Here is a 22,628-nt window from a genome sequence, read left to right on the forward strand (position 1 = left end):
CTGTGTATTAACATAAAGTCAGGATAGATCAATGCATGTTGTGCAATGCAATATATTATCTCTTAATCGATTAAATAAAAGCAACCTGCTGTCTTCAGCAGCATAAAACATGTTTTAGATAAAACAATATTCACATTCCTCGTGTTTGACAAATTCCACTTCCAATAAATTGTCACTTCCCGGCTGCCAGAGGCTTTTTTATTTTATTTATTTTAATAAAACCCGAAGCTTTCCTGAACCGCTGTGAGCTCGTAAAACAGATATTTATTAAGACGGCATCACGCGAGAATAATGGAGCGTCTGCGTGTTGTAAACCGTGCAATTCAAAAAGGTTGGAATGTGCTTTTCGTGTGTGTGTGTGTGTGTGTGTGTGTGTGTGTGTGTGTGTGTGTGTGTGTGTGTGTGTGTGTGTGTGTGTGTGTGTTCCAAACGTTTGGCGTGCGAGCAGATGGGTGTCGACAATCTGGCATCACAGGCCGACCGATGTTATTTTAATTGGGTTGACAAAGAGCAAAGATGGTGTTGTGTGTGTGTCTGTGCGTGTGTGTGTTTGTTTGCAGAAGGAAGAGAGGATGATGTTCTCAAACACACACACACACACACACACACACACACTCTGCCTGGATTTCTCATAAGGAAGTATGACAGAAAGAGACTTTCATGTCTAAAGAAAAATGTGAAGGAAACAATAGCGTGTCTGACAAGCAAGAGCAGTCACACACACACACACACACACACATACAGACACACACACACACATACAGACACACACACACACACACACAGCAGCGTGAACAAACATGCACGTGAAGGATGAAGACGGAGAGTAGAGAGACAGGAAGTGACACAAACAGGAAGTGAGACGCTTGTTCCGGTCCCTTGTTTACACGTTTGTTTACTTGTTTGTTTGTTTGTTTTCCCCCTGCAGGGTTGCCCCCCTACCCGATCCCCACGGCGGGTCTGCACCAGTCCTGCCGCCACGTGGTCCGCACCTGGGCCAACCAGAGCTTCGGCGCTCACCTGCACAACATGACGCTGTCCAACGGGCGGCTGCGCGTGCCTCAGGACGGCCGCTACTACCTGTACTCACAGGTGAGCTCGGGCTGGGTGTTTGTTTGTTTGTTTCCAATGGAAGCAGAAAATCATATTTTTTATTTTTGAAATTACTACTTTATTGGTAGTTTTCTTCGTTAAAACCAACTACCGTAAAAGTCGGGTTACAAGCCGCTCTTACCTCCACTCAGTGTCCCGCTGTAGCAAGCTAGGAGCAGCGCTAGCTAGCACTGCTGCTAGCTCCCCGCTCCTGATGCTAGCTCCCCGCTGCTGCGGTGGTTGTCAGGGAGCTAGCGGAGAGCTAGCGGAGAGCTAGCGGAACGCTAGGGGAAGTTAGCGGAGATCTAGCGGGGAACTAGCATGAGCGCCAGCTGGCTACAGCGGGGAGCTAACGGGAACACTGACCGAATGTAGTAGCGGCGTGTAACACGACTTTTACGGTACTTGTTTCATTTCAACTTGAATCACAAACGAGAACTAGAGGAGAAATATAAATATATATATAAATATTAAATAGATAAAAAATATATTCATCTTTTCCCACCAACAACAGGCTCTAAGATTATTTACATTATTTTTTTTGTTTTAACTTAGAAACTTAATAATTTTCTCAAGTAGAGAAAAGCTATAAATCCTGACACATTTCTAGGATTTTAACAAATAGATAATGATGTTTTTTATTAATATTCATCATAACCCTATGCTCTCCCTCCAGGTGTATTTCCGTTACCCGTCCCCGGCGGCGAGCGACGGAGACCAGCGCAGCGTGAGCCACCAGCTGGTGCAGTGTGTCTACAAGAAGACCTCGTACCCGAGCCCCATCCAGGTACCCCCACCCTACTCCCACCTCTGGTCACGTCTCACCTGTCTCACCTGTCCCACCCGTAGCAGGGTTCTTACGCTCATGGAAAACCTGGAAAAGTCTTGAAATTTTAAAATGGTTATTTCCAGCCCTGGAAAAGTCCTTTAAAAAAAAAAAAAAGAATCCCAAATGTTTAGTAAAAGTCATGTAAATGTGTTATATTCATATGTCGTTCATTTACGCTGAGTTTGAAATAATTAATATGCCTTTAAAAGAAAGACGTTCAAAATATCCAAGCAGGCATACAAACACAGTGTTGGGGTAGTTACTCAGAAAAAGTAACTAGTTACACGTTACTAGTTACTTCTGAAAATTGTAACTAGATTACTTTACTAGTTACTGCATTTAAAAAGTAACTTCACTACTATTTACATTACTTTCCATTTTTTTAAGCAAATGTCCAAATTAACTGCAAAGATACATTTTCAATAATAATGTATTATTATTAAGCGAGTCACACGACATGAACAATCTACCGTAAAAATCGGGTTACGAGCCGCTACTACCTTCGGTCAGTGTCCCCGTTAGCTCCCCGCTGTAGCCAGCTGGGGCTCCTGCTAGCGCTCCGTCACTTCCCCGCTAACTCTCCGTTAACTTCCGCTAGCTCCTCGCTAACTTCCGCTAGCTCTCCGTTAACTTCCGCTAGCTCCTCGCTAACTTCCGCTAGCTACCATATTATCTCTTTACACTTTTGCTTTATGGTGCCTCGTTATATAGAGAGCTGAGATTGTTCTGCAATTTTTGATGTAACGCACATGAGTATGTATCTTATTTAAAAAGGTGAATTTAAGAAATTATGTAAAATCGAGAAAATTACCTCAATCCCCAGAGGGTTAAGGTTTACTGTATGCTTTGGAATTCTCATCGTTAGTTTAAATACTACATTTTCTAATTTTTTCATGTTTACACTGAGATTACACAAAATGTTTGGTCATTTTCTCGATTGTACATCATTTCTTAAATTTACCTTTTTAAAAGGCACTTAAGGCATATAAGATACATACTCATGTGTTACATCAAAAATTGCAGAACAATCTCAGCTCTCTATATAATGAAGCACCATTAAGTGTAAAGTCATAATATGGCCCAAAAGCTGAAAAATTGACACTAATTTCTTCATATCTCTTGTGAAAACATAACTTTACTCAGGTGGTCGAACTGTTTTGGTGCCAGAAATTGTTTTACCAAAGGTCTTAGGTTCACAAAAGCAGTGAAATATATGAATAAAATGGTAGGCACATGTAAATAAATGTCTAAAACCAAATGTTTTATGATCGGTTTTGGAAAAGTCATGGCAGTGCATTGGTCGGAGTGTGCATGACCCCCGCTGTAACCCTGTCCTCTCTATGACCTCTGCTGTAACCCTGTCCTCTCTGTGACCTCTGCTGTAACCCTGTCCTCTCTATGACCTCTGCTGTAACCCTGTCCTCTCTATGACCCCCGCTGTAACCCTGTCCTCTCTATGACCTCTGCTGTAACCCTGTCCTCTCTATGACCTCTGCTGTAACCCTGTCCTCTCTATGACCTCTGCTGTAACCCTGTCCTCTCTGTGACCTCTGCTGTAACCCTGTCCTCTCTATGACCTCTGCTGTAACCCTGTCCTCTCTATGACCTCTGCTGTAACCCTGTCCTCTCTGTGACCTCTGCTGTAACCCTGTCCTCTCTATGACCTCTGCTGTAACCCTGTCCTCTCTATGACCTCTGCTGTAACCCTGTCCTCTCTATGACCTCTGCTGTAACCCTGTCCTCTCTGTGACCTCTGCTGTAACCCTGTCCTCTCTGTGACCTCTGCTGTAACCCTGTCCTCTCTGTGACCTCTGCTGTAACCCTGTCCTCTCTGTCCAGCTCCTGAAGGGCGTGGGGACAAAGTGCTGGTCGCCGGACGCCGAGTACGCCCTGCACTCCGTCTACCAGGGCGGGCTGTTCGAGCTCAGGGCCGGCGACGAGCTCTTCGTGTCCGTCTCGTCCCCGACCATGGTCAACGCCGACGACTCCTCCAGCTACTTCGGCGCCTTCCGCCTGGACCTCTGAGCGGGGGGAAAGGAGGACGGCATAAGCAGACGGACCAACGGAGGTTCTTCTGGAGGGACGAGAACGAAAGCCGCGGGATCTTGGATTCCTTTAAAGTTTGCTTGGACGGACACAATGAAGGATGGAAGGGGTTTTATTTGTGGGAGGGGGGGTTTGCTTGATAGAAACTGAAGAAAACTAAAGTGGATTTGACTTCCTTACCGCCGAGAGAAACACAAAGATGTGATGTGCAGTCGCGTGAGATTCTTTGATTCTGGAGAAAGGAAACCCACGGTTTAAAAAAGAAACAAAAACACGAGAAAAACCTTCGATTAAAAAATAACACTCGGAGTCTCAGCGGCTCTCGCACGTCAGCGGCTCTTCTTTTGTTGTGGGAAGCAGGCGAGAAAACCCCCTCTCGGATTTAGGATTCAAGACCGAAGAATGTACACAGAAAATAAAAATAAATAAAAAAAGAGGTAGAAGGTGAACCGATCAAACCAAAGCAACACAAAATAAACTGAAATAAACTTCTCTTGTTTTTAAAACGCTGAGGACGTTACGCAACACCAGACCTGTGGACCCGAACGCAGAGACGTTTTGTTTGTTGTTGTTTCTTCTGAGAGCACACGGGCTGCTTCGCCTGGACACAGAAACGAGACTGTGAGAAGCAACACCAGACGGCCTCTCCAACATAAAGGAGGAGGAGGAGGAATGAAAACCAGGAGGAGGAAGAGGCGGAAATCTTGTAAAAGGCCCAAAAAGAAGGAAATAAAAGAAAAAGGGGCGTTCCCGTTTTGTTGATCTCTCTCCTGTCACTTCCACTTCCCAATCTCTCTCTCTCCTTGTCAAGAATGTTAAATGTCTCTCGTCCTTCTTGTGTCGACTGTGAAGCTGCGTTCAGTTATTGTTTGAAGGATGAGTTGAGCAACCCAAAGATGACCTTTTTTTTTTTTTTTTAAAGCCATGTTTGAACTTGTTGGCAGGAGCCGTTTCACATTGAAAAATACGCACTCAGCGTTTTAACCCGACCACCGTGAGTCCCGCTGATCACCGATGCAATAAAAGTTGCCGCTAAACATTAAAAACACAGAAGAAAATACACAGGATAACATCTGGAGGCCGGAAGAGACGTTAAAGAATGTTGCGCCTTCTTGCCGAGCATTTTAATGAGGATTCTGGGCAAGACAGCAAAAAGAAAACTTCAAAAAAAGGTTCATTCCAGTGATATATATATATATATATATATATATATATATATATATATATATATATATATATATATTTATATATATATATTTGTAAATATATTTATATATATATATAAATATTTAATATATATATATAAATATATATTTTTATATATATATATATTTTTATATATATATTTTTATATAAAAGAACAATAAAACAAGACGCAGCAGATGAATATCTCCTGCTGACACTGAAACACACACCTTATTAACCAGTTCAGCAAGCGAACACACACACACACACACACACACAACAAAGGTGATTTTTTTTTGAGGAAAGAAATGCATGGAGCGAATTTACTAACAAGACACAGACGCACATAAAGAAAGCTTTGGACGGAGCGAGAGAATATTCATAGACATAAAGCATCGCCTCACACCATCTCCACGCTCGTCTCTGCTCCCCAGACACACACACACATCATCCCGTGTCACATTGTAAAAGCACACACAAAAGCACAATTATCCACACTGCCGAGTCGGCATGTGCCGTCTGGTAGTTGTCAGTGTACACACACACACACACACACACACACACACACACACACACTGTGTCGCTTTGTTTTCCCTGAGAGAGAGAGAGAGAGTTCACACATACCTGTGTGTTTTTTCTGCTGTGGGTTTGTTTCATAGCTACACAAACGCAACAACACACTCCGTTTATTTTGATGTGCAAAGCACGAAATTGGAGGCAAATTGAATTTAGTCTGATTGCTGTTGTAGCTGCTATCGATATAAATATATATATTTTTCCTGCTGGGTGGCACGCACCTGCTCACGTTTGGGTTTCTATCAGCCCGCTGGCGCTCCATCTCACACACACACACACACACACACACACACACACACACTCTCTCTCTGCATAAACCTGGCCCAGTCGGTTTATTATTACTTCAACAATCATTTGCTTCCTTGCACTCCGACCAGCAGCAACACATCACTGAAAACAAGGTGGAGCGGTGGCGATAACGCAACACACACACTCACTCTCACACACTCAGATCACAGCGGCGTGAAAGCTCGGGAAACGTCTGCATTGAATGTGTCTGTTTGTACTGGACGGTTTTGTAGCTGTGAACATGTGTAGCACAATTGTTGCTGAGAAAAATAAACAAATATTTGAACAACTTTCCCAGTGGGCGTGGCTTCAGGTCATTTCAAGGTCAAAAGACGGCAACAGAAAGTGTCGAGCTGAAACACACAACTTCCAACCCTTGTGTTGTCTTGGGGTCAAAATGACCCGTACCAGTGTATATGTATGGGTGTTGATGGGTCAAAATGACCCGTACGAGTGTATATGTATGGGTGTTGATGGGTCAAAATGACCCGTACCAGTGTATATGTATGGGTGTTGATGGGTCAAAATGACCCGTACGAGTGTATATGTATGGGTGTTGATGGGTCATTTTGACCCCAAGACAACACAAAGGGGTTGAAAAAGGAACGTTTTCATAGAAAATCAAAGTCATGAAGAACTATTTTATGGAAGGTATTTAAGTGACTAGATCTCAACACTTCACAGTCATAGTCATCGGGTCATGTGACACTGAAGTCTCTCAGTGTTTGGTTTGTCCTCTCCGGGCTTCTGTAGAAACATAAAGCGACCCGCTCCCTGTGTGGATGTGAGGGGCCAGTGAAAACATTGATATTATATTTAATTTCTGCCAATAAATCATGAAACACTGTTCCTTTAAGTAAAAAACATATTTACATTTTACAATGTTGAGTATTCATATGGTAATTATGACGAAGTAAAAAGTATTATGATACTATTAAGTATTTAAAATGCTCTATAATGTATTATGATTATTGTTATTAAGTACTGTTTGGAAGTGCTAAAAGCAGATCATAACACATAAGTATGTTTATAGTACATATAAATATATATTTTATATAAATACATATTTTATATATAAATATATATTCTATGTATATATTATTTGATATATAAATACATATTTTATATATCAATCTATATATTCTATATATATATACTTGATATATAAATACATATTTTATATATAAATATATATTCTATATATACATTTTTAAAACATATATATAATATATATATACAGTATTGTTTGGATGTTTAAGTGATAAAAGCAGATTATAACACAAGTAGGTTTATAATACATATAAATATATAATACATATAAATATATATTTTATATAGATATATATATTTATATAATACATATTTTATATATAAATATATATATTTTTAAACATATATATAAATATATATACTTTATAATAAATACATATTTTATATCTATATATATATATATTAAACATATATATATATATATAAATATATATATACTTTATAATAAATACATATTTTATATCTATATATATATATATATATATAAATATATATACTTTATAATAAATACATATTTTATATCTATATATAATATCCATTAAACATATATATATATATATATATATATATATATATATATATATATATATATATATATATACACACACATACAGCGGGACCTAGAGGACCAGAAAACTGCCCCCAGACGTTCGTATATCACCCGGCTGTCGTGAATAAATCATCAGCGTTTCAGTTGGCATGGACTCCTCGGGTCGCTTTGTTCTTCTTTTGCGGCGGACGTAACTCTCGCCTCCCGCTGCTCCGTTAATTAAGTCTCTCTGGGTGGAAATGTTTTTTATCTGCAGCTCTCTCATCACTGTCACAATGACTTTCCTTTTGTTTCGGGGGTTCGATGATGAATAAGCTTGATGCGTTAGCACCACGCTCCGTTAATCCTAAACACATTACGGTGGGCAGCCATGTCATCCCAAATATTCTCAATGATCGGAGACGTGGAAAACCCAAAAGCTGCATCCCCGTTTAGCCGATACGGTCGGTTGAAGTAAGAACGACTTGGGGGAAGTTTGTATATCAGGTGATCGCTGAAGGAGCTTTGATGAGCAGGCTGGAAGGATCTCAACCGGTCATCTTACCAACAGACCGTAGATAGGAAGTGGGCCGCCATTTTGAAATCTTGAGTTCCGCCATTTTTCCGTCACCATGTTGTTGTTTCCCAATCCCAATCTCCACCCTTAAGCACTCACGAATTTGAGGCGCGCTCCCGAGAATCCTTGAGGGTTTAGGGGTGTCCCATTGTCACATCGTGGAGCGCTTGAGCTCTCCGGCAGACATTTTGAGCCCTTTATGATCCCTTTCCGTAAGTCAGCATTAAAGGGAATTACCCACAATTCATAGCAATGTGACGTTAAACACGCAGTTCCCAATGGAAAAAAGGCACACAAAGAGACACGTGGGCGTTCAGCCCGATAAAATACATTTACACTACAGCATTACGGATTAAAGATGGAACATAAAATCACATGAAATCAGAGGAATGCAAGCAGAAATTAAATTGATATTTATTTACATTCATTAAACATTTTGTTTTGACAAAACGAGTAAATAGATCATTTAAAATTACTTCTCATCTCGTGAGGAAGACTTTCAAATCCAGTGAATAAAAAGTATAAAATAAATACACACAAAGAATGCAGCTTTAACACATGAAGCAGATACTTCTATACAACCAGAGGAGTCACCCCCTGGTGGTCATTAGAGAGAATGCAGCTTTAACACATGAAGCATATACTTCTATACAACCAGAGGAGTCACCCCCTGGTGGTCAGGAGAGAGAATGCAGCTTTAACACATGAAGCATAGACTTCTATACAACCAGAGGAGTCGCCCCCTGGTGGTCATTAGAGAGAATGCAGCTTCAACACATGAAGCATAGACTTCTATACAACCAGAGGAGTCACCCCCCTAATGTTTACATTACATGGGTTACATTTGAGTCTCAGGAGATTTGGGACCCTGAACAAAAGGTTGAACTCAACTTACATTTTTCGACTTTAACTTCACTCGCTGTTTTATTTCAGATTCAGTGAGCTGGAGTTCAGTTAACAAAAAAAATAAAATCAGACTACTCCGAAGTCTCCGATTCCCATGAAAACCCACTAAGAAACAGTAAGACAATTTTTAAAATAAATAAATAAAACTCCCCAAAGTTTCCCAGCCAAACCCACAACCTTTTCCTCGACTAACCACGTTGTGCAGCACCAAAGTAAATGTACATCGCCATGGTGATCGTATCAGATGTGGGAGAAAAGTGCAGCTCAGACGTGCATTTCTCAAAGTGAAAACAACTCATTGGCCAATTAAAATCAGATCAGGTGGGCAAAACTGTCAGTTTATATATAGTGAGGGAGAGTGTATGTGTGTGTGTGTGTGTGTGTGTGTGTGTGTGTGTGTGTGTGTGTGTGTGTGTGTGCCCGCATGCTGACATTTTAAACTAACAGTTAGCGGTCTGCTGTGAGTCCAACACGAGACCACAGCCCAAGACTGTTTAACTTGGCAGCTCTGTTATTGAATAACTATGTTCCATATTTACGTGAAAAAAAACCTCTCTCTCTCTCTGTGTGTGTGTGTGTTATTAATTAGGTCTTGTGTGTTTGGCTCTGCACAAAAGTGGTTTTCCATTTCTAAAAGTTTGCAGCGTTAGAAACTCGTCCATCATTTGTTCTCCGTAAGAAAGACACTGAGCAGTTATACTGCGACTCATGCAGCGTGAACTAGCTTCCAGTCTCTAGCTTCCAGTCTCTAGCTTCCAGTCTCTAGCTTCCAGCTTCCAGTCTCTAGCTTCCAGCTTCCAGTCTCTAGCTTCCAGTCTCTAGCTTCCAGCTTCCAGTCTCTAGCTTCCAGCCTCCAGCTTCCAGTCTCTAGCTTCCAGTCTCCAGCTTCCAGTCTCCAGCTTCCAGTCTCTAGCTTCCAGTCTCTAGCTTCCAGCCTCCAGCTTCCAGTCTCTAGCTTCCAGTCTCTAGCTTCCAGTCTCCAGCTTCCAGTCTCTAGCTTCCAGTCTCTAGCTTCCAGTCTCCAGCTTCCAGTCTCCAGCTTCCAGTCTCTAGCTTCCAGTCTCTAGCTTCCAGTCTCTAGCTTCCAGTCTCCAGCTTCCAGTCTCTAGCTTCCAGCTTCCAACTTCCAACCTCTAGCTTCCAGTCTCCAGCATCCAGTCTCTAGCTTCCAGTTTCCAGTCTCTAGCTTCCAGCTTCCAGCTTCCAGTCTATAGCTTCCAGTCTCTAGCTTCCAGTCTCCAGCTTCCAGTCTCTAGCTTCCAGCTTCCAACTTCCAACCTCTAGCTTCCAGTCTCCAGCATCCAGTCTCTAGCTTCCAGTTTCCAGTCTCTAGCTTCCAGCTTCCAGTCTATAGCTTCCAGTCTCTAGCTTCCAGTCTCTAGCTTCCAGCTTCCAGTCTATAGCTTCCAGTCTCTAGTTTCCAGTCTCTAGCTTCCAGTCTCTAGCTTCCAGTCTCCAGCTTCCAGTCTCTAGCTTCCAGCTTCCAACTTCCAACCTCTAGCTTCCAGTCTCCAGCATCCAGTCTCTAGCTTCCAGTTTCCAGTCTCTAGCTTCCAGCTTCCAGCTTCCAGTCTATAGCTTCCAGTCTCTAGCTTCCAGTCTCTAGCTTCCAGTCTCTAGCTCCCAGCTTCCAGTCTCCAGCTTCCAGTCTCCAGCTTCCAGTCTCCAGCTTCCAGTCTCCAGCTTCCAGTCTCCAGCTTCCAGTCTCCAGCTTCCAGTCTCTAGCTTCCAGTCTCCAGCTTCCAGTCTCTAGCTTCCAGTCTCCAGCTTCCAGTCTCCAGCTTCCAGTCTCTAGCTTCCAGTCTCTAGCTTCCAGTCTCTAGCTTCCAGTCTCTAGCTTCCATTCTCCAGCTTCCAGTCTCTAGCTTCCAGCTTCCAACTTCCAAACTCTAGCTTCCAGTCTCCAGCATCCAGTCTCTAGCTTCCAGTCTCCAGCTTCCAGTCTCTAGCTTCCAGCTTCCAACTTCCAACCTCTAGCTTCCAGTCTCCAGCATCCAGTCTCTAGCTTCCAGTTTCCAGTCTCTAGCTTCCAGCTTCCAGCTTCCAGTCTATAGCTTCCAGTCTCTAGCTTCCAGTCTCTAGCTTCCAGTCTCTAGCTCCCAGCTTCCAGTCTCTAGCTTCCAGCTTCCAGTCTCTAGCTTCCAGTCTCTAGCTTCCAGCTTCCAGTCTCTAGCTCCCAGCTTCCAGTCTCTAGCTCCCAGCTTCCAGTCTCTAGCTTCCAGCTTCCAGTCTCTAGCTTCCAGTCTCTAGCTTCCAGCTTCCAGTCTCTAGCTCCCAGCTTCCAGTCTCTAGCTCCCAGCTTCCAGTCTCTAGCTTCCAGCTTCCAGTCTCTAGCTTCCAGTCTCTAGCTTTCAGTCTCTAGCTTCCAGCTTCCAGTCTCTAGCTTCCAGTCTCTAGCTTCCAGTCTCTAGCTTTCAGCTTCCAGCCTCTAGCTTCCAGCCTCTAGCTTCCAGTCTCTAGCTTCCAGTCTCTAGCTTCTAGCTTCCAGTATCTAGCTTCCAGTCTCTAGCTTACAAGCTCCAGCTTCCAGTCTCTAGCTTCCAGTCTCTAGCTTCCAGTCTCTAGCTTCCAGTCTCCAGCTTCCAGTCTCTAGCTTCCAGTCTCCAGCCTCTTGTATTTAGCTTCCAGTCTCTAGCTTCCAGCTTCCAGTTTCTAGCTCCCAGCTTCCAGTCTCTAGCTTCCAGCTTCCAGTCTCTAGCTCCCAGTTTCCAGTCTATAGCTTCCAGTCTCTAGCTTCCAGCTTCCAGTCTCTAGCTCCCAGTTTCCAGTCTATAGCTTCCAGTCTCTAGCTTCCAGCTTCCAGTCTCTAGCTTCCAGCCTCTTGCATCTAGCTTCCAGCCTCTTGCATCTAGCTTCCAGTCTCTAGCTTCCAGTCTCTAGCTTCCAGTCTCTAGCTTCCAGTCTCTAGCTTCTAGCTTCCAGTCTCTAGCTTCCAGCTTCCAGTCTCCAGCTTCCAGCTTCCAGTCTCCAGCTTCCAGTCTCTAGCTTCCAGTCTTTAGCTTGTAGCTTCCAGTCTCTAGCTTCCAGCTTCCAGTCTCCAGCTTCCAGCTTCCAGTCTCCAGCTTCCAGTCTCTAGCTTCCAGCTTCCAGTCTCCAGCTTCCAGTCTCTAGCTTCCAGTCTCTAGCTTCCAGTCTCTAGCTTCCAGTCTCTAGCTTCCAGTCTCTAGCTTCCAGTCTCCAGCTTCCAGCTTCCAGCCTTTATCCTCCAGCTTCCACCTTCCAACCTCAATCCTCCAGCCTTTAGTTGCCAGCTTCCATCCTTCATCCTCCAGCCTTTAGTTTCCAGTTTCCAGCTTCCATCAGAGATCCGCTGTGATTTTTATTTGAAATGTTGCGGCTTGCTGCACATATTGACACATTTCCGAGGGAAACGCATCGCACGTTCCAAAGTTTTTGTCCAAAAGCAACAGTTTCTCTTGTTAAAAAAGAAGAAAGTGAGAACCAGTTGGTTATAAACTGGTGATAGAAATGTGGCTGAGACACTATAATACTCTTTAGCGGTGAAAGCACCCTGTGGATTTGCTTTGGAAACACAGCAGTGAAGAAACTGGTTTCAGACCACTCGAACAAAGGCTGACCCAAAAAAAAAAGGAATATTTCCATCAGTTTACCTCGACGCCAGACCAATACAAAGCTGCTACACTCCATTGAAGAAACCAGTGACTTTAGCTCCCAAAATCACGAGCGTCGCCGGTCGAAGTAAGTCACCCAGGAGAGAATATTCTGAATATAAAGAACACTTAAACTGGTATTGACTTAATTTAATCAATAATGTATTTGGGTGCAGACTGCGGGACACGGTAAGGGGATTTAAAACGGCCTATAGCGTTCCTAATCTCCAGCTTTCTCACCAATACCACCACCATGAAATGATAAAGAAAACATGTTTTTATATACTGTATTTATAATCAAATTAAAGTTTCTGCTTACACTTTGCCCGTTAGCTAATTATCTTTAGCTCCTCCAGGTGCGTCTAAACCAATTAGATTATTTGCAGCTGCAAGAAACATCTGCGGCTCATAAAATGTACGGCCGCAAAAAAAGAATTTGGCTGGCATCGAGACGGACGGACGAAATCAACACCGAAGATGGAAAATGTAGTCCAGACCACTCGAGAAGAAAAACACACAATTTATCCAAGTCTACGTGTGAACACAGATCAACAACATCGCCTTGAAGAGGTGCAGAAAGGCGGCGTTGTCCACGCTTCAGAGGAATGTGATCGGGATCTCATGCAAGCAGAGATCAGAGCGCACATGCACACGATGAGCAGGAACACATGTCCGTGTTCACCCAGTCGCTTTCACTGGACCACAGCTCGGCATCATGGGACAAAAAAATCCTCCTTAGAGATGATCCATGGATTTGAACCGCCAACTTCGTGCTTCCAAAACTTGTAATTCTTTAGAAGATATCTACAAAAAGGTGCTAAACATATCATATATCTTTAAATGGATAATAGTGGGTTCGCTGCTAACGCTCTGAATGCCGTATAATGCGCCTTTTAAAATCAACATTTGAGGATTGTAAAATTGTTTGATTGATTTCCTTTAGTGCCTTTTTAAATGTTCCTTTGTGTTTAAAAAAAGTGCCTTTCGCCTTTTTTTGAGTCAACTTGAATTAAACGCATCACTCACATTCGACGTTTCAGTTCAATTCGTTAAGTTGTGACTGAACCAGATTTAAACATTTAATTAATTAACAGACTAAATATTGCTAAACGTTGGTATTTTGGTCATTTGTTTAAATTATACCAGTAATGTATATGTATATTATAGCAGCTCATTCCAATTTACCCAAGTACTGTATTTCAGTTAAAAGCTGAGGTAGCCTACTTGTACTTTGACTGTCATCTCTTCATGTCACCTCGTTCTTCTACTTCACTATATCTCAGAGCCAAATTTCTTTGTGAAAAAAAAATTATTTTCAAAAGAATCACTTTCATACCATATTTGTATCATAACTATGAACATCCAGCATGATATGAGCCACATTCCCCAAAAATGCCCCCTTGAGCGATCCCTGAGTTTTTCAAACTGTATGGTCCAGGGCCTTAACGACAGCCCACATACTAATAAGACACCTTTTTGGAAAGATTAGGACCTAAAGAATCAACAATCACAAAAAAAACAAAGCATTGGCATTTTAGGAAGGACTTTCAGTCAAAAAACTGTGTCGTTCAGTAAAAAAATGGAAGAATTACTTATTTTATGGCAAAACATTGGCCGATTTGGGCATGCCGGGTACCAAAAGTTCATAAGCTTCCGCACTTGCTGTATGACTGCATAGTTATTTTTATTTATTTGACAGGGATAATGCACAGCTCCTTAGCAGTACGAGAGTACTATAACCCTATAAGCTAACTTTAATCTGTTAGCTCTATAATATATATAGCTTAACTTTAATTATTTAATAACTATTTAACAGGAATTCGATTTTCTCCAATATTGCACATAAATTCAATATTATTCCTTTTTAGCCATTGCACCTGATTGTGCTTAGCTAAAACGCGACAAACCGAAATCTGCAAATTACGTCATCAATGTTCATCACATCTGGTCTATTCAGATATATTTAGCAGAAGAAGCAACCCATGAACTGGTATGTATTTTTTTAATCTTTGTACAATATTTTGGAGATGACACCGGATTCAGTTGCGAAAATCCATGAGGTCTGCGGAGCTTCACTTCCGGTTTCGTCTACCGGATGTAGTTTCCGCTCCGACCACTAAATGGTGGCAAAATGCATCCAATTTAAACCATAAGTCTCTTCTCACAAGGGTTATTGTCGCAATTTAAATGAAGTTAAACAACCCTGTGCTTGCGGAGATAATTAAGGTGCTGTTTTTAAAAGCTTTTTTTTTTCTTTTGAAAATGAGGCGCTTGGGTCTTGGTGGCGCAGAGGGCTAAATGAAGGAGTTCTACTTGTAGTGGAGTACTTCAACAATGTGGTATCAGTACCTTTACTTCAGTAAAAGTATCCGAGCCGCTGAGATCGACGACAGGCATCGTCTCAAATTAAACGTTGGCACCATAAAACGTGCATGCCGAACCTACAATTACTCCCCGAAAGCCATTAAAGCCACAAATGTGCTTTTAATCAGTTTAAAAAGTGAACCCATGACCACAGCTCACCTTTGCTCCGGGTCTCGTTACCTCGAGACGATCCAGTATTTTGGGATAATTGCAGTGGCTGTCAGTAAAGTTTGTCCATAATTTGCCGAGTTGACATTCCAGCACCAATTGCCTAATTGTTGTGTCGGGACCCGATAACGTTGTGCAAACAGAGCTCGTGGCTCACAAGCTGGCTTCTGGCAGATTTCTGTATTTTCCATCCCGCCTAACGTGAAATTAACGAAAGGAATGTTTAGTTTTTTACTTTTTGCTAAACTCACAACTGCTGCTTTGCCTCAGCGACGACAGCAACAGGGACCAAGTTTTTTTTTTTTTTAAATCAATGAATAAATACAATCTCGAGGAGGAGGATAACATTCTGACCATTTGGTTCCCATTTTTTTTGGGACGGTCTTGGAAATGTGTTGTGAATTTCCAACATGCCTTCATTCCGCTTGAACTGGCTGCCAAAAGATCAGCGGGTGATTCATCATTAATAAAATGCCATAAATATCCCCTACAAATGGGTCTTAAACCTTTTGAGCCCTCGGCTGTTTTTCTGCTCTCAACCCTATTTTTTTACAGGCTTATAAAACAGCCAGTACGTGTGTTAGTTTGCCATATTAATAATGGTTATTTTAAGGAATGTTCGGCTGCACAAGAATAGGAATAGCATGGGATGTGAAGGGAAACTATACATGTTCAGGGGCGAAGAAAAGGGAGGCGTGTCAATGTTCAAGGGACATTTTTTAACATGCAGTGGTGTTGTATAATATTTAAGGGAGTAAAAAAATAAGGGATTTCGTTAGTCAATCATTTCCATTTTAATTCTCAATTGCAAGGTTTTTGAGTTTGAGTTTGGGGATTTGTTTCAGTTCCCATCCCAGTATCTGAACTGGTTTCCACTTTTACCAGCTGCAACATCAGATACTTTTGGTACTTTAAGTACATTTAGTTGCTAATACTTATGTGTTTTAACATAAGATTTTTAATTCAGAACTTTAATTTGAAACACCGTGGTATCACAACTTTTTCCCGCCACTGAAGAAGATGTACCAATGGCACGGGAAGAGAATAATTACGCAACAATAATCACGCTAACGTTAGCCAATACTGGCTAAGAGTTGTACCTGAACAAGACTGTACGGAGTGCGTTTTGATGCGTATGAATTATACTTTTAATTGAGAGAATGTGGCTTTCTTTTCCTTTATTCAAAATGTTCTTGCAAATTTGCTGAAAATCATCCTTTTGTTGAAAACTTTGATCTGTACCTAAAGTTTAAACGCATGTCCACAGGGCGCCAACCGTCCACGATATCGTTTATATATTTTACGTGGATGAAAAATTACCACATTAGCAGCAACAAAGGGTATCGTACCACGGGAATCAGACCAGCGGGGTTCAACAACATCTGTTGTTGCAGAATGACCTGCCGTGCAATCAGTGCAACCGCTTAGGATCCAGAACAAACAGTGGGAACGTTTATGGGACCAGTAGAGAGAAAAAACCCGCAGAAAAACAGCATTTTACCGTTTTCGGGGAGATCCGAGTAGTTCGGGGCAGACGAGAAGGACCACGAAACCCAAAACAAGACGCTGAAACTTGAATGAACGTGTCGCCGAGCTGCACAAGAGGCCGTTGGTTCTCAGCAGCACAATCTTTTATTTTGCAGCGCTACAGAATAAACACTGGCCAGTTTGAAAAATAACAGATCACAGCGCCGGCGTCGTCAAACTTTAACCAACGTGACAGAGTTTGGAGGGAAGAATTTTTTGCAGCTGTCAGATTAATCTCTGTGATTGATGGGCGAGAAAATACAGCGTTCCCCTTCGAATGCAGAGGTAACTTCACAGCACTAACACAGCGTCAGTTACATGGCATTTTATTTATTTACACGTCTATTCATTCGTGACTGAACGAGTCTGTAAATGTGCCAGCGTGAGCAAAAGATCTCCAACTGTTGCCCCATTGGCAGATATAGAATAAGTTATTTATACAACATTAACTGTGTTATTTCACAGATAACTTTCCATTTGGATTTGATAAAAACATTTTTTTTTACTATCACTATAAAGTGCCTTTGTCATCATGAAAATGTAGCAGGATAATGAAACTGAGGTGTTTTTATAAATGGCCAAACATTTACACACATATGATAAGTCTCTTGAAATGTGAAACTGTTTTGTTCCATTGGTTGTACGTGATTTTGGCATGTCCCACCCACTGCTCTGCTACAGTGTGGGTAATAGAAGGTTAAATTATATTTAATCCCCCAAAAATGATATGGCTGTATAGTCCACAAGTTATTTGATAAAATGAGTCATTTTTATCATGTATATTCTATTTTCATAATCATATTTTACCTGTTTCATGCTGTCCACCCTGTCATTATGGGGTAACTTCCCCTTTAAGAAAACCTGATGTTTTCAGTGACCCCACCAATGTGTCTAGTATTTACACTTATATTTCGTAGTTTTCATCATATTATGTGTGCAGTGTTATGTTGTCAAGCTTATCGTGTCCACTCTGTCATAGTGAAATATCAATTAATATAAAAAACATTCAGAAATTCTTAATCTATTTGTTAAACAGTACACAGTCACCTTGCTAACTGAAGGTCCATCATGTGCTCATTAAATGCTAACATTAGCCAAAAATGTCAACTCTGTCATTGTCTACCCTGTCAGCAAGTGTTCCATTGCAGGGTGGACATCCAAATTATTTGGCACTTATTATCCAAATACTTTTCCCATCAAATAAAATATATTGTTGAGAAAGGGACTAAATATCTTTCTGAAAATGTACATTTTATAATCACTATGTAATTACAATGTATTTACTCTACTTTGAACTGTCCATGACAGGGTAGACATATTTGTCTGTTTGCATGTACATTGTCGACATGCAGTTAATTTATAATAAAGTGTGGGAGCTTGACCAACATGCATTTCAGCATCTACTTAATTCAATGCATATGAGGTTTAATGGAAAATCTTAGATTTTTTGGGGGAGGGGGAATGGGAAGTCTCAAAGGCACCACCAACAATCTGAGTTTTTGATTATTTTGCAGTAACAACAAACTCGAATGCTTAAAGACAGCAGGAGACTTTTCCTCTGAAATATGGCGTTCACTGGATGCATTCAGGGACGGAGACCTGCTGCCAAAACATCGTCGCTTCACGGGTTTGTAAAGATGGCCGCCAGGCGTCTCGGAGGAAAAACCTGACCGGCCGAAGGCGATGAAACCGTCCCGTTCTCGTCTTTCCTGCTCCATAGAACCAAAGGATGGACCGGGGGGTCAGCGGAGGACAGTCGGCTCGGTTGGCAGATCCGCATTCAGTTCGCATTAACTCCGGCTTAACAATTCGCCGATGTCGGAATGGCTGCCGGGCGTAAATCAGAACCACGGAGAGGAGGCACCACATGAAAAAGGCCCCATAGACGACTGGGACTTCTCACACAGATCAACTGCGACAAAGACTCGCTTTCATGTCTCTTCTGACAACACAATCAGGAGCGAGAGCCAGAGAAAGATGTTCTTCTCCATTGTAAACCGTTTTTGGCGACCGATCTGTGAGATTCGCCTTTTGAGTCCACACGTGTATTGGAATTTTCCGGCACTCCTGGGCTTTTTTATTCTGCAGAGTATTCATCCTTTTATGAGCACTGTCGAGGAGAGTTTTTATCGATACTAGGACTCCTTTCGGGTCTTTTTGTTTACAATTCATTGAGAAAAGAATCATCATTGCTTTATAGTTCTTGCATGCAAACAAAGTCTTGAGCAGCCGTTAAAAACCTTTAAAATGCTCCACAAACAGTAGAACACGGATCCTTTCTGCAGGTTGACGTCCGGCTCGTTGGTCACCTTGGTCTTTTTTACTTTTTATTTTATTGAGTTCTCAGCATCACTTTGGATCTGTGTCTCCTCTCCGCCGTGACAAGAGTCTCGCGCTGAAGACGGACGACGAGGTTTTCAATCGGTTTGAATTCCTTTGTTGGACGATAGAACGGAGGGCTTGGCCGGCTGTTTGGGGTTTTTCCTTCTTTTGGATACCGACCAAGTGCATTGTCGTCACAACGCCCAGTTGTTACATGTAGGAGCCAAACACACACACACACACACACTTTCCTGGACAACAATCCTTTGTTGAACACGTTTCTTGAAATATGGCTTAATGGATTCATTTAGAACGAAGCCATAATATAAATAATAATAGTTAAGATGAATTTCCCCCCTCCAAAGAGAACCTCTCCATGCACCAGGAGACACAGAAAGAGCCGCTGAGCTTAACCTCCACAGGTTCCACGTGTCGTATTTTAACATCGTTAATAATCAATCACGTTGATCTTGAGACGTTTTTCTCAACGCAGCCATCCAGAAACTTTAACTGCTTTGTGAGCGACGGAGACCGGCGGTCACACCGAACCCGTTATCTTCTATCACTGTGTGTTTTCATACGAGTGTTAACAAAAGGCTTTTTTTTTACCACCCTTCCTGAAACACACACACACACACACACACACACACACACACACACACACACACACACACACACACACACACACACACCTACAAGCATGCAGTTATCTCCATATCAGCATTCTCCTCATACTGCACCCTCGACACACACAATCACACAGTTTATTTGTATAGCACATTTCAACAAAAAGGTGATTCAAAGTGCCTCACAGAAGTAAACCAGATTTAAAAGCAATTAAGAACATTCATTTTAAAACATAACAAAATAGTCAAAAAGCAAAAAATAGAATAAAAGTTGCAGTTTAAGAAATAAAATGTAGTAGTGAGATGCAGAAATTGATTAATAGCTTTGAATCTGGTTCAATCAAAAGAAAGCAAGAAAAGTCTTCAATCTGGATTTAAAGACACACACACACACACACACACACACACACACACACACACACACACACACGCAACAGTGCTGCTGTTCTCTCCACGTCTCCTGCATTATTACCCAACATGCTCTCTGTTTTTCTAAGAACCGGCCAGGAAATTAGTTTCATAAAAGCTGCAACACACACACTCTCACACACACACGCACACAAAAACCAAAACTTCCTGAAGAGACTAAGTGGGGCCAGGCAAACGCTAAACCTGACACACACACACACACACACACACGGAACAATACTACTGTTTAAACCTTGCGGCCCCGACTACCGGCCATTGGAAAAGGGAGTTGCAGAGGCGGAGGGCGAATACCTCGCGGGGCAACTGAACAATGCCGTTGCTCCTGCAATGAGGCAACGCACATTATTAAAGCCTTTGATAAGGTCTCACAGGCAGGAAGCTGGAGGAAAACACCCGTGGAGAATTAGAAAATGTGGCACAGAGTCTTCGCTTTTTCACACACACACACACACACACACACACACACACACACACACACGTCTGAGAAAAGAGTACAATGCCACGAACAAATTTAAAGAAAGGGAGGCGCCCTAAACGTCAAGAAAACTATTCAAATATTATATATTGACATGATCGGTGCCAGTTTTCATAGAAATCATCTCAGTGGATGAGAGTTAATTTGTTCACCATACGAAATAATATTTTGACTTACCGTTGTTTTAGTATCCAGAGAGAAAGGGCAAGTTTATTTTTTCAAAGTCAAAGTTCTTCCAAAAAACTAATTGAAGGGATTCTTCAGAGATGTTTTTGTTCTGGCTATCGGATATTTTAAAGCGGAGCTTTTTGTAATTAATATCTAATATATAATATATAGAAAGATGGAGTAAATAATAAAGAAACATTTAAAGGGTTGATTTTGTCGATTTTATGGACAAAACTCAATCCGTTTCAGAATATATATTTTTTTAAGCTTTAAAAACTACAAACTAGCTGCTCAACACAGGAGCTGTGAGAAGCTAATATCATGCTAATAACATGCTAATAGCATGTGACTGGTATGGTAACAGCTTTAACAGATTTAAAATAAAATATGAATATTGGTAGTGGCCTCAATTTGGATATATAGTTCATATATAAATATATGCTTTTGCCTTTTTCAATTCAATGAATCAAGTCTGGTCTAGTAAACTATTTTGTGTAAAACTTCCGTCTCATACGATACTGATTACTTGGGCGGTTCAGACGGGGAGGGAAGAGGCCAAAGAGAGGCCCCAAGAAACGTCCCGAAATTAAAAAGGAAAAGGAAATACAGGCAAAAAGACACTACTCCTTCTAGTGGGTCTTATGACGATCGAGAGAAACTACTTTTGTATGAACCATTAAATATATATATTTTTCATAAAACGTATTGGCTCTTTAAATCCATGAACCCATATCCGATAGCAAATGCGTTGGTAGAACACATCTGCAGAGGGTTCTGGAAAAAGCCTAAATGGCGCCCAGACTGGGAATGGGATCAATGTGTGGGGATCATGTAAAAAAAAAAAAAAAAAGCCTGTAGCAGTCGGGTATGAAAACAAACTTGACTGGAGGTTACCGTTGATAGCAATCTGAGCCACGTTGTGCAGAGTTTGAGAAAATATGAAAAATATGCAACGCACGGACACCTGACGTCAGTGCTTTCTAGACACCCCGTGACTCGAGTGCGATTAAAATTCTTGTCGACCCGGTCGACGGGTTAGTCACCATGGCACGCGGGGCGAAACATACCGAGTCACGGAGGGACCGAATAAAGTCCTGCGTTTGGTTTTTCAGTGTTTAGACTGAGACGCAGTTAAAATACGAGCGAATATATGAGAGGAAGAATAAAAGAATTTTATGGTAACTAGTCACAGAGGGAAACGTTATGATCGAAAATATGATTTTAAGAGTCTTCGCAGTGGGATTAATAAAGAATAAAAAGACTGGTACTTTACGATCTCTGTAGCTGCCATATTACCACCGTAATACTATAAGAAGCTCTACTTACTATGTGTAAAATAACTATTACACTACCCGTTTCATTCTTATTTTATTTTTATTTGTCCCCTTTATCTTTATATACTTTACAGAATGATTATTATAGATCCCCCCCAAAAGAAAAAGCTTAGGTGTTTTTTATTTGAGACTTATATATTTCTTTGCAAATAAATAACACATATTTCGATAAATTAAATTACCTTAAGTGTCGTGGAGAAAGTGATGCTCTCCATTACAAAATGTGTACAGATATTTATTTGAAGTATGAAACAATGCAACAACCAACATTTAATGGAGTCTGGTGGAGCTCACGTAACTCCCAACTTTAACTGAAAACACCTCACAAGGGAATCCAAACAAGCAGCTCCCGATTCCTGCAACAACAACGCCAATTTGTTGCACCGGAAACAGAGCAAATGTGTTTAAATTAACTAAATGTAGTCGTTCTTTCTTTATTAAAAATACTTCTTTTTTTTATGCCATGCAAAGTTCATCCACCTCTATTTACAAGACACCATGAAGCTGAATCAACACTTCTCTCATA

The 22,628-nt window shown here is 41.4% G+C and overlaps 1 protein-coding gene across 1 annotated transcript in view; it reads left to right on the top strand.

Moving 5' to 3' along the window:
• Positions 1-4,910, top strand: part of tnfsf10l (TNF superfamily member 10, like) — a gene marked incomplete at its 5' end in the record, with an annotated part of 59,928 nt that extends 55,018 nt beyond the window's left edge. The window contains 3 exons of the mRNA XM_079215158.1: positions 929-1,092; positions 1,769-1,879; positions 3,761-4,910. Coding sequence (XP_079071284.1) covers positions 929-1,092; positions 1,769-1,879; positions 3,761-3,946 — 461 coding nt within the window. The 3' untranslated portion in view covers positions 3,947-4,910. The remainder of the gene's footprint in view (positions 1-928; positions 1,093-1,768; positions 1,880-3,760) is intronic.
• Positions 4,911-22,628: the final 17,718 nt, after the last annotated feature.

This window comes from Taurulus bubalis, assembly GCF_910589615.1.
Source record: "Taurulus bubalis genome assembly, chromosome: 3".
In the NCBI taxonomy this organism is placed as follows: Eukaryota; Metazoa; Chordata; class Actinopteri; order Perciformes; family Cottidae; genus Taurulus; species Taurulus bubalis.